The 13,293-nt window shown below is 44.8% G+C and overlaps 1 protein-coding gene across 1 annotated transcript in view; it reads left to right on the top strand.

Annotated features, from left to right (window-relative positions):
* GABRA3 (gamma-aminobutyric acid type A receptor subunit alpha3) overlaps positions 1 to 13,293 on the top strand; it is a 1,474,619-nt gene that overhangs the window by 1,027,899 nt on the left and 433,427 nt on the right. Inside the window, exon 9 of the mRNA XM_078685895.1 lies at positions 7,001 to 7,212. Within this exon, the coding sequence (XP_078542021.1) occupies positions 7,001 to 7,212 (212 nt within the window). The remainder of the gene's footprint in view (positions 1 to 7,000; positions 7,213 to 13,293) is intronic.

The following is a 13,293-nucleotide window of genomic DNA, read 5'->3' as shown; positions in this document are numbered from 1 at the left end:
ATGTCCTAGCTGCGATGGGCTTCACTACAGATACCAGCATGCCTCGCTTAGCTGACACCCATGTGGGCGGGACTATTACAACTGAATAAAGCTGATCCACTTAAACCCGCTGTCTGTGTCATATTGGAAAGAGCCAGTGATCAAGAGCTTACACGCTCGAAACGCGTTTGGCAGTCACGCATTGACAAGCGAAGGGCAGCTGAAAGGCTCTGCTGCCGCCTGCTGTGTGCGTTACCCCTACAAGTGTGATCTCCTCTGCCAGGGCAACTTGTTTCTTTCTTGTTTAGCGGCATGCCTAGCCGCGAGGAGGTCCCGCCGCGTCATAGCGGATCCCTGGAGTTCGGTACTTCCGAGCTCCGTTTGGATTGAAGGGGGCCTGACAGGCGGAACTATTGGCAGAACTGGGAGCGGTCCTTGGTTTCTTCAAGCCCACTTGGGTTAGACATTTGTGAACTTTTCAATCAAGCAAGCGGTACCCAACCGGGTTTTGTATGGAACTACTATGTCCTAGCTGCGATGGGCTTCACTACAGATACCAGCATGCCTCGCTTAGCTGACGCCAATGTGGGCGGGACTATTACAACTGAATAAAGCTGATCCACTTAAACCCGCTGTCTGTGTCATATTGGAAAGAGCCAGTGATCAAGAGCTTACACGCTCGAAACGCGTTTGGCAGTCACGCATTGACGAGCGAAGGGCAGATGAAAGGCTCTGCTGCCGCCTGCTGTGTGCGTTACCCCTACAAGTGTGATCTCCTCTGCCAGGGCAACTTGAGATATATATATATATATATATATATATATATATATATATATATTCCACACAATACTCCAAACCACCTCCAGCAGCGCCGGCGAAGAAGGAGGACGGACCACCCAGTTGAGGCAAGTTCGTTTTTATTTCAACTAGTTTCCAGCAGTGACGAGTTTCGGGCTGAGCACCCCTTGAACACAGTATATATATATATATACTAGTAGGTAGTTATAGTTAGGACCTAGTTCCCATATTTGCCAATATCTTTGCCACCGTTTGACAAATCTTCTGGAAATTTTCAAAACTAATGGGGCGCTGTGGTCAGATCCAGTATTGAAAATTTCGGAGTGATTTGTCAAGTGGGGGCCGAGAAAAAATGAGGGTTCCAAAACAGGTTTTCTCCAAATTAATTTTCATAGGAAACTTTAGACAAAACTACAGCCCAAACTGCTGACCAGAATTACACCAGATTTGGCAAAAAGGTAGCTCTTGGTTCAGAAAGAGTTCTTTTTGTTAATTGGTGTAAATATGTTCAGTAGTTTTTGAGGAGTTCTAAAATAAAAAGCAAACAAGAAGTGGCTGCCGCTGTGGATCCACAAACCCTCCTGAGCACAAGCTTTATTTTGATTGGCTGTCATCCCTCCAAACAAAAAAGTGTAGGCAGCCATCTTGTGACTCAGGTGAGTGAAGTACCGTTTATCGGGAGACCTGGTGGAGCGCTGGGTAGTAGGAAATGTGTTTTAACCCGGTAATCCCACATCTTTCCCACACAGCAATTTGAGAAAAATTAAATTTTTTTCTGCAAAATTTTGAGGTTTGCAGGGGATTCTTGGTAGGAAAACGTTGGGAGATACAAGCAAACCATACCTCCCTAGACTCCACCGGGTCTCTAGTTTACGGAAATGTGTGGGTTTAGTAGATTTCCCCAGATGGCCGCCAAGCCCGGGACCAAAACTCATGTGACCCCCTTGCAAAAGCGGATCGTTTTATGATGGGTAATTTTCAAGTCTACACAATACTTTTGGGCCCTTGTCCGTCACGGGTACTTGACCCACCCACATGAGTGAGGTACCATTTTTATTGGGAGACCTGGGGGAATGCTGGGTGGTAGTAAATTTGTGTAATCCCACATCTTTCCTACACAGAAATTTTAGAATCATTTCATTTTTTTCAGCAAAATTTGATGTTTGCACGGGATTCTGCATAGGGAAATTTTAGGGGATCCACACAAACCATACCTCCCTGGACTCCCATGGGTCTCTAGTTTTCAGAAATGTGTGGGTTTGGTGGATTTCCCTAGATAGCCACCAAGCCAGGACCAAAAACTCATGTGACCCCCCCTTGCAAAAGCACATCGTTTTGCGATAGGTAATTTTGATGTCTCCTCAATACGTTTAGAACCCTTGCCTGTCACTGGTACTTGACACACACATACGAGTGAGGTACAATTTTTTATCGGGAGACCTGGGGGAATGCTGGGTGGTAGGAAATTTGTGTCAGTCTGGTGATCCTACAACTTTCCCACAGAAATTTAAGAATGATGTGAATTTTTTAGCAACATTTGAATTGTGGAGGGGATTCTCGGTAGGGAAACCTTGGGGGATCCATGCAAGCCATACATCCCTGGACTCCCCTGAGTCTCTAGTTTTTATAAATGTGTGGGTTTGGTAGGTTTCCCTAGAAGGCCACCAAGCCTGGGAAAGAAATAGGCCCTTTCATCTGAAGCCCTTTTTTCACATTTTGCCCACATTTCTTTGCTGTATTTTGGCTAATTTCTTGGTCCCCTCCAGGGGAATCAACAAACCCTGGATACCTTTAAAATCCCAATGGTGTTGAAAGAAAAGGACGCAAATTTGCCGTGGATACCTTATGTGGTTAAAAGGTTACAGGGGCCTAAGCGCAAACTACCCCAAATCGCCAAAACAATTTGATGTTAAAAGGTGGATGACCATAAAAATATTGAGATTTTTCCTCTTGAAATTGAGGTCTATTATCATTGCATCTAGCCTTTAGATGGGAACCCTACATTTTGCCATGTAGATTTCAACATTTCCTTAATCCATCAATGGTCTTAAGGGACCTCCTTCCATTGATAGTTAATGTCTGCAACTAAAGACACGTTCTCCTTTCTTTTCTTGAAAAAGGCTTTCACTGTGTTTGGTGATTGCTTTGCATTTATTCCACCTGGATTTTGATAATGTAGTATATTTGTGTTCGGAACAATAACATCCTTTAGCATTTGCAATGATGGGAGAATAGGGCACATGCTTCCTGGCAGTTGCTTAGCATTTAAACATGTTTCCTTGGCTGTTGCTCTCTATTGACGGTCAAAAGGCTCCCTGTAAGTCATCCTGAGAAGTCTGTTCTGAGCAGAAAACTAGCTTATAATGCCTTGGTCGGATATTTTAGATCAGTCAGTTCTCCCTGCTCATAATTTCCAGGATCAGGAGGACCTCTTCAGTGCTTTATTTGTAAAACAAAATTTTTAAACATGTACGTGCCAGGGACCTTCTCAGGAGGTTACTGAGGTCTGCACCACTATTGTCCCTGTCAGTGCTACTGATAACAGTAGCATCACAACTATTAACCATTGGACTACTACAAGTATGATGATATAGACTATTCTAGGGCACTCAATTCTATAAGAATGGTGTAGAATAGTCTGAATTGTCATGTTCAATGTTCATTGAATTATTAAACACTGTTGTTGTGCTCATCTCAAAATTAGACAGGAAGCGCCGCCGTGTGGCAGACTGTCATTAGTGGCAGGGTTGAGAATGTAGTGCCAGAAACCACTGTCTCAAATTAAGCACTGAAAGAGGGTTCAGGTTTGACTCATTTCACAATCGACCCTGGTCCCTTCACATAGAAACATTGCTCTTCTCCCTTTCTTAAGATTTCGACATTAGCTGATTGAGTAAACAAATTAAAGAACTTGTGTTTTTGAACTAGGGAGCGACTGTTGTTGATGTTTTGGCTATAGTTTAAAGGATAAGGGAGAGGTTCTGGAGATATCACATTTTACAAGTTCTATAAAATAATATGACATGCCACAGTATATCACAACTTAACATGACATGAAACCACATAGCACAAATTATGATGGGTTAGATGTTTTTCTTTTGTGTTTCCTTGCGTTGTTGTTTTAATACCTTATGCAGTTCGAGGAGGCGGCTTCACTTCTCCATGACTCGCAATTTGGCTTCCGCCCCCGTCACTCGACGGAATCGGCACTCCTCGTGGCGGTTGAAGCGCTACGACAAGGTGTGGACGAGGGCCAAACCATGGCATTGATTTTACTCGACCTAAGCGCGGCATTCGACACTGTAGCACATTCCATCTTGCTACAGTGTCTGAATGAAGGCGGGGTCACAGGAGCAGCGCTTGGCTGGATCAGGTCCTTCCTGTCTGACAGGTGTTTTCAAGTCAGACTGGGTGAATGCTACTCGAAGGAGATTGAGTTGGGCCAGGGCGTGCCTCAGGGCTCGTCCCTGAGCCCAACCTTATTTAATATCTATGTCTCCCCCTTGGCGGCCATCGTGGAGGGATACGGGCTACGCCTGGTGTCCTACGCCGACGACACGCAGTTGGTCATCTCCCTGTCGCGTGCACCCGGCCTCGCAGCGGACATCTTCAGGAATTGCATGCAAGACCTTGCTGCCTGGATGTCCGCAAACTGCTTAAAACTAAACGGCAGTAAGACCGAGGTGCTCGTGGTGGGGGGAGGGCCGTCTGCCTGGTCGTCGGCGTGGTGGCCTCCCTGTCTGGGTGAAGTCCCTGCTCCTTGCCGTGAGGCCAGGAACCTTGGCGTGTGGCTGGACAAAGATCTTGCCTTTGGTCCCCAGGTCAGTCGGGTGGCGGGTGTATGCTTCGGTGTCCTGAGAGCTTTAAGGAAAGTGTTAGATCTTCTCCCGATTTCTGCTCGAAGGACGCTGGTGCATGCCCTCGTCACCTCACGACTTGACTATGGGAACCTGCTTTACCTCGGGGCCACAGGCAAGGCCATGGGTCGCCTGCAAGTCCTCCAAAATGCTGCAGCGCGGCTTGTACTCAGGCTCCCTAGGAGGTCATCCTCCAAACCAGCTCTGCGGGCCCTCCACTGGCTTCCCATTGAGAGGAGAGTGGAGTTCAAGGCCCTCACTACATGCCATCGCATTTTGAGCGGTAAAGCGCCTGCTCCGCTCAAGAGCCTGGTAACCCACTATGAGCCCACACGCAGTCTGCGGTCCTCGCAGACTGGGCTGCTTAAGGTCCCCAGAGTATCGAAGGCGCGTATGGGAGGCAGATCTTTTAGATACCTCGCTCCCAGGTGCTGGAATGCTCTTCCTTTGGAACTGCGACTAGAACGATCTGAGGTTCTGTTCAGGAAAAAACTTAAAACACACCTTTTCAGCAGGTAGCCTTCTGTGGGAGGGGGGGGGCAGCCATTTCACTTATCACAGCGCGGGGACACGCCAGTGGCGTAACCAGGCGCTTTACAAATGCCCAAATAAAATAAATAAAAAGTGTCCTTTTTTTATAAAGTGTATAGGTGCATAGGTGATGTCCTACACACAGCACTAAATCAAACCTCAGTGTTTTGTGAAATCTCACCTCAAAGTACTTTTTGCACTCTTTTGTACACTATTGCCTTGAGTCTCACATTTTTTAATTTATTACTTACTACCTAATTATTGCCACTGACTATGCACAAAGGAAAGCTGTGAATTCAGAGAGATGCATTTGCATGATATATAAAGGGGCTGATCACAATGCCGCTCGGAATGCATCCGACCGCTATTCAGAAGATTTCCTACTGCATTTGGAAGCCTTTCCGACCGGCATGATCGGTTTGCAGTATGACCACATGATGACGATGTCGGCGGTCAGAATGTAAACCGGCTGGTCATTCCAACTCAGTTCCAACCAGCTCTCAGAGTGCTCCAGCCAGTCGGAAACGCACCGCAACCCCCTATGGATGGCGTTTCTGCAGTCTGGATTACGATGTTGGTTTCCCACAGCCTTTGAGTGCTGGCCTTTCTGCAATGGAAAGGCTGTTGGACATCAACTTTTGGGGCCTTTTAGCAGGGCCCCCTTGCCTCCGTGGCCTATGGTTGGTGGTTGAGGGGGTAACTAGGGTACCAACCTGTAAAACCCCCCACAGGGTGCAAGCCTTTACCCACACCCCCATTTTTCTACAGGAGCCTGTATTACAAACGGTTTATGGCCGTAGTAATACAAGCTCCCATAGAGAAAAGTGAGTATGCGACCAAACAGTGTTCGGTTACATCATAATCGAGGGATCGGAACCACCGACCAGATGTCGGTCAGTACCGAGACGGTGTCGGTCGTAGGCAACTCTGTCCAACATTGTAATAAGCCCCACAATGTTTATTTCTCATAATGGGTTTCCTTACAGAAATAACCCCTAATGAAGTACAAATGCCTTAAGTTATTTTAAATAATATCAATTTCATTTGCAATGACCGCAAAATAAGAAATTAAATTGAAGATTGATGGATAAAGTCATTTAATTAAATATTGTTGCTTATGTAAAGGGAAAACGGGAAACATTAAAAGGCAATCCCAAGGAAAGATCATTTGAATAGAAAACTATCGATTGTCATATAACAACACATAGAACATAACATAATGTAACATTACATAAGATAGCATTTAACATAACAAGCTACTTACATCTACCGTAAATTAAAGCATAACGTATTGTAACATAGCACAGCATAAGATAACTTTATATTACATAACAGAACTGCCACAAAGAAGCTTTGCAATTGCATTTTAAAGGCAACAAGCTTGATGTGTTAATAGTGCTTGCAAACCATGGATGTTATAGAGGCATGTGTCATGTTGACTAGGTGGCATGACAGTTTTTCAGAAAATCATACAATATGGGTCTTATAGACAGGGAGCAAAGAAAGTTGCTTTTCAAATGCACATATTACATTTTCATAGGCCAATAGAGTGAAATAGCAAGTAGACAGCGGCGAGGCTGCCCCTAATCAGGAAAGCTGTCATACATCTACTCCAAGTACTGGATGAGTTTACCGATAAATGGTAAGAACAGTCTCCGAGAGACTAGGACAGCAAAGCTGTGGGAAAACAAATGTTTATTTAAGTGTGGAATTTGAATTTGCAAAGTTATGTTTTGTTATGGTATCACAGATTTGTAAAGAGCTGTTCTGCCAGTGGAAATGGAATCATTACCTGACCTAATATCTGTGCCTATGTTTTTTCTTCTGCTTCACAGGAGTCACCACCGTCCTCACCATGACCACACTAAGCATCAGCGCCAGAAACTCCTTGCCGAAAGTGGCATACGCGACGGCCATGGACTGGTTCATAGCCGTCTGTTATGCCTTTGTGTTTTCTGCGCTGATTGAATTTGCCACAGTCAACTACTTCACAAAGAGAAGCTGGGCATGGGAAGGAAAGAACACGGTAGACGGAACGGATTCGAAGGTGAGACCTCTCAGGAAGGCTGAGAGGAAAGGGAATGCAAGGTGAGAGAGCTGCATTGGGACCAGGAGTGAGCAGCATATAGCCAAACATACTTATGGAGGCTATATTTTACTTACTGGGGTCGTCAATGTAGGTCTTAACTGAAGCACCTCCCACAGGTTCATGCAATTTAATAAATACGCTGTCATCGATATTGCTAGTACTTGCATTTATTGTCACACAAGATAATTAAATCAGAATCTCAGCTATTATTTTGTAATCTCGAGGGCAAGTGTTCTGTGCTTAAATCGTGCCCTTCTACTGAGCAGCAAGACGTTAGAGCTCGCTGTGCCCTTTTCCCAATTCTAACTCAACCAGCCCTGTTTGGGTCCAGATCACTTGCGTTAAGAATTAAGGGCCAGATATTCGACCATTTGATTTTGCGAGCCTCTAATTGCAATTTTTTGTGACTTGTAATTAGATACTCACAAAATCAAATGTACTGATGTGTCTGGGACATATTTAGCGATTCCCAAATGAGTCACAAATGACCCGCCGCATTAATATTTATGAGGCAGGTCGCAATTTGCGCCCCATTGGGAATGGCTGGTACTCACAGGGATGGTGGCCTGCTAGGGTCAGCAGGCCATCACGGCTGTGACTGCTTTTTCAATAAAGCAGTTTTTTAAAAAAATGTAGTACGTTTTCCTTAAAGGAAACCAGAACGTATTTAAAAAAGAAGAAATCAAAAGTTTTGTTTTTATTTTTGCAGAGTGGGCAATGGTCTGTGGGACCACTGCCTACTCTGAAAACATTTTGGTGCCCCAATTCACAAAGGAAAAGAGGTCCCATGGGGAGCCCTTCCCATTTGCGAATGGCTTGCCACCAATTTGAAATTGGTGATAAACTGCTACTGTTTTGCGACCGCATTCACAGTTGCAAAACATTCCTAAAGTGGGATTTCTAAAGCACTAGTGCCCAAACCCCATATACCACTAGAGAGAATTCACCTCTACGATTCCAACTATACCAAACATTACATACTTATTAGGTCCTGGTCAGAAGTTATCCCATAAGGGGGGTTACCAATGTTAACCTATGGATGGGTAGGCCTCAATGCAGTAGCAGGGGCTGTGGCAGGTATGCCAGTGTCGCCATGTTTTTAGGGGAGAGCACCTGCACCTTAGCACTGTTTAGCAGTGGTAAGGTGCCCAGAGTTCTAAGTCCAACAAAAAGGGGTGGTCGAAGTGGGAGGCAAAGAGGCGAAAATGTAGGGGGAGACCGCCCTAAGGCTGACAGGTCCAACAGTGGGATTGTGTTGTTTCTGAGTCTTGGGGCTTTTAGCTGAGGTTTTAACTCAGCAATTAAATCAAGTATTTTCCTGACTACTCAGTCTGTACCTGAAAATAATATCCCTCTCTGTGTGTTCAAACAGGGTGATGCTTGCCCTAGATATCCTCTCCTGTCTCTGCCATCCTTCTCTGCCTTTCAGCCAAAATCCTCATCCTCCTCACTAGAATGTACAAAGCCGCCATTGCGAAAGAGCCTGATGCATGTTGGATGCCTTTTTATAGTTTGCATCTAGTTAATCCCTAATCCCAATCAATGGTAATTCCACTTCCTAAATGGGCATTTTGTAACTAGTCGCATTTAGGAAATCCTTTGTACATAAGGTTAGCAAATCGGTATTTGGAAATTTCCTATTTAGCAACTTCAAAAATGTGACTTCTACCTTGTAGAAATCACATTTTGCAGCACTGCAAATGCCTTTTGTCGATACCGAAATTTTACAGCTCCTAACAACCCGAAATAGCAATTCACACCGGTAAGAGATGCAAAATGCCTACATACATATGGCCCAAATTCCCTAAGGCCAAACTCCATCTTGAGCAGGCAGAGACTCCATTTTGTTTTATTTTTGCAGAGCCATTGACATGTTTAACTTTGACGCAGACGTTGTCTGTCCTTATCTTTCCAAGAAACTGTGAAATTGTCAAGTCCTTCAGACAATGACCTGAATGAGACTCTTAATGCAACAGCAGTCTGGAAGGAGGGCCTTGTTATCTCTATCTCAAGGTTAAATAATAAAAATCACATACACAGTGCAGTCTGAACCGATGTGCTTTTATTTAATCTATTAATAAGAATGTGTCTAGATACTCCCAGAAGACCTTCAGACTGCTTTGATGCTTCTGCACTGAAAGCTGATACTAAGCCAAATCTGGGAGGAGAATTGATTCTGATGCCTGTTTTAGTTTTAAGTGAACACTTTCTCCCAACTGCTGATAACTACAGCATTTTGCTATAAACAGGTAGGCAGTGTGTTGATTCTCCCTAAGAAACTTTAGATGCAAGTTTCATTGCTCCATGCTCTCTTACTATAGCACCTAGAAGCAGGTTTTAGGATATTGGTTGCTAAATGATATTGTAACTATGGTAGAAATGTTGATTACATTCTCACTGTTCGCAATTTGCATTTGCATTTGTGCAGTTTTAATAATATTTTGTCTGGTATTTTAGATGTGCTACTGCAGGATAAGACTGCTGATATGAACACCTTTTAGTTAAAGCATATTTTTATTAGTGCAGTTCTTGTGTGTGATATTTTAAAGAATGAAATTGGGCTTCCAGATTACCACTGCATCCCTGTTTAGGGACTGTTAGTAATCTAAAAACACCGCCACCACTTCAACTGCATATTAATTTGGGTTGTGTTGAGCTACAGCAAGCTGTTTTTTTCACATTCAATAGCTGGTGCATTGAACCAAGTACACTCGTGACACCTGTCAGTGTGAAAGCAAACCTTGTGGAGCTAAGCCAGAGTCGTAGTTTACCCAACAGAGCCCACTCACTTTTACCTAGCCTGCCCACTTTCCTCTCATCCCATCTTTTTTTCTCCACTCTGCCCACTTTATCCCAAGCTTGCTTGTTTTTCATTGTATGCCTTCTTTCCCGCAAAAGCTTGCTTACCCTTACCCCTAGTCTGCCTGTTCTGCCCAAATGTCTGTCCATTTTTAACCCAATCTGTCCACTTCTGTCCTAGGTCTACCACTTTGCCCAAAAATGCCTGCTTCCCCTGAGTCTACCCAGTCTCCCTTAAGTCTGTCAAATTTCACTTCAGCCTGCCTGCGTTCTTTCCCTCTGTATCTAATTTTCAGTGGTTTACACATTGTCCTCTCTAGCCTGTCAGATTCCTCTTAGCCCATCAGCTTTCTGTGAGGCTGCCTGCTCTCCTCCAAGTTGACTCAATTTTGCCCTAATTTAATTGTTCTCCAAGAAAATGTACCTGATTTCCTCTCAACCAGACTGCTATACCTGTCCCTCTCTGGTCTTCTCTAGTCTGCCTGTTTGCACCCAGTCTCCCCAGCTATCTGCTGCCCCCCATATCTGCAAGATTTCCCCCATGTGTATCAGTTCTTCCTCAGGTTGACCCAGTTTGCCTTGAGTCATCTTGCTTTTCCACCCCCAAGTGGACCTCCTTTCCACAGAGTATACCATTTCTCTCCACAGCCTGCTCAGACTGTCAGTTGTGGACTGAGCTTGTCTTATCTTTCTCCAGTCTTTCCTCACTGTCTTCCAGTCTGTTTACTCTACACTACACATCTGCTTTCCACCAGCCTCTCCATTCTCCCCCATTCACTAGCTTCCCCTTCCAATTGGTCATATCTCCTTGCCTTTATACAATCACCTTGGTGTGCATTACCTACCAACCTCACTGCCCTTCCTCTCTCTCTGCTATCTCTGTCAAGATTGTCCACTTCAGGTCCTAGTTTTTCGCCCTTTTAATCTCACCACTCTTCAAACCAGTATTTCTGCTCTTTCCAATCCCTCTATTGTGCACCAGACTCTCTGCTCTCCACATTCTGTCTGATTCCACCCACAGTCTATCCACGCTTGCCCTGAGACTGCTCTTTCCATCCTTAAAACAACTGGTTTCCCTCCCATCTCTTCTCAAGTCTGTCGGTTCTCCTTCGTCTAGATGCTTGCCCCAGTATACATGCTCTGCCTGCTATTCCCTCCATTATCCCCCAGTCTCTCAAAGTTCCTCAGTCTGTCTGCTCTTCCAACAAGCTGCTTTTATCAGGTGGTCTTCTCTCCTCACAAATCTCTCTACTCTTACTGCCAGCCCCTTACTCTACTATAATATTTCAAATCACCTCTAGGACGGTCAGGTCTTCCTTGCAGTCTCTCTACTCTCTAATGGTTGCTCTGCTGTCCATACCAATCTGTCTTCTATCTATCCCAATGTGTCAAATCTCTATTCCGTTGTGTCTTCTCTCTCTTACAGTCTCTGCTGTCCTGCAAGTTTCTTCATTCGTCCCATCCCTCTGGTCTCGTGTCCATTTTGTCTCCTTTCACTGTTAGTCTGCCTGATCTTCTCCAGGCTGCTTTCTCCTACCTTAGCTTTCCAGCAGCCCCAGTCCTTTCTACAATCTGTCCATGTCTCGCAAACTATGTACTCTCCCTGTCACTCTACTGTCCTCACTAGTCTCTCTGCTCTCCAATCAGTCTCTCCACTCTCCCTCTAAACTCTCTGCTCACCGCATTAATCTTCGTTCTAGACGATCTGCTCTCCCTTCCATTCCCTTCACTCTCCCTAGTAGGTCCTTTCTCAACCCCAGTCATTCTTCTCTTCCGAAGCTTGCCGAGTTTGTTTGCACTTCCTTCTAATCTGTCTGCTCTCCCCTTGCGTCTAGGCTACCTACGTCTCTTCACTATCCTGGAGATTATCGTGACTCCCCTATCTTTTCTCTGCTCACCCACACTATCCCCATTATCCAATTCGCTTCACTATCCCCCATCTGTCAGCTTTTTTACCCAATCTGTCATCTCTCCTTCCAATTTTAACCTTTGACTATTAATGTCTTCCTCAGCTTGCCCTCTCCTGCCTCAGCTTGTCCTCTCTTCCATCAGCCATGTTGCTTTTGGCTGTGCCCTCTCTGTCAGTATATTCAATCTCCCCACTCGTTTTCTTTTCTCATCTCTATGCTAAATTTTCTGCTCTTCCTCCCCCTTCGTCTCACTCATGATCTGTCCTCTCTCTGTCCCAATCCCTTTCAGTCTTCCCTCTTCAATCAGCTTGCCAATTTTTCCCTAGACACTTTCCTCACCAGACTGTCCCCTCTGTCTCCTATTATCCCCACTCTCCCCATCACTCACCTTTCTTCTAAATCTGCCCTTTCTTCCTCCCTGTCTGTCACCTTTTATTTCCCCTCTCTGCTCTCCTTATGTCTCCCAGCTCACACTCTATCTATAACAACCTAGCCTCAACTCTTACCCACCTATAAGTTCTTCATTTTGCTTTCTACAATCTATCTGTCAATTTTCTTTTTCCCCAGTCTCTCTGCTATCTCTGTGTCCCCCTTTCCTGGGTCTCATTCTCTAAAGAAGCCTCTTCAACATCCCCATCTGTCTGGTCTATCCCCACTCTCTCAATCTCTGTAATTTTCTGTCACCCCTGCCACCACCTGTCTGTTCTCGCTTTCTTAATTTTCTCGATCCCAGTCGTCTTGTCTCTCTGCGGTCCTTCCACCCTCAGTCTGTCTGCTCTGCTCTGCTCTGCTCTCACTGATAAGCTGGGTAAGGTGACATCACATGCTGGTTACTTGATTCTGCCTGGTTCTTCAGGACATTGAATGTTCATTCCTTTATTGGAACTGAAAGGGAGCTGAAGGTTTGGTGTTCTTAGTGTCATTCTTCCAGTGGCTTGTTGAGTAATAAAGATTCTCAGCTATTTAGCTGCATGGACTTCGCTTAGGGGTCACCAGGCTTGCCGCCTTGCGGCTCCTAACACTGCCTTTGTGACTCCTAGCCTCAGAGGTCATAAAATCTGCCAAGAACACAAGGCAGCTCTGCTTTTTTGTGTACCGTACATTTTTCTTTATACTAATAGTGCATAATATTCTAATAAGAAAATAAGAAAGACATAAGAAGATAGAGCACGCTTATCTGGAACGGTACCTTTGATGGCAGTTTTGGTAAGTAAAAATGTTTAAATGTGTTCTGTGTGCATGCTTTTGCGTGAGCGTGTGTTTATGTGAGATTAGTGTGTATATTTGTGAGCATGTGTCTGTAGGTGTAAACATGTGTGTCTAAGTAATA

The sequence above is a fragment of the Lissotriton helveticus genome, chromosome 4_1, assembly GCF_964261635.1.
Source record: "Lissotriton helveticus chromosome 4_1, aLisHel1.1, whole genome shotgun sequence".
NCBI classification, from domain to species: domain Eukaryota; kingdom Metazoa; phylum Chordata; class Amphibia; order Caudata; family Salamandridae; genus Lissotriton; species Lissotriton helveticus.
This window is presented reverse-complemented; position numbering and strand designations above follow the sequence as displayed.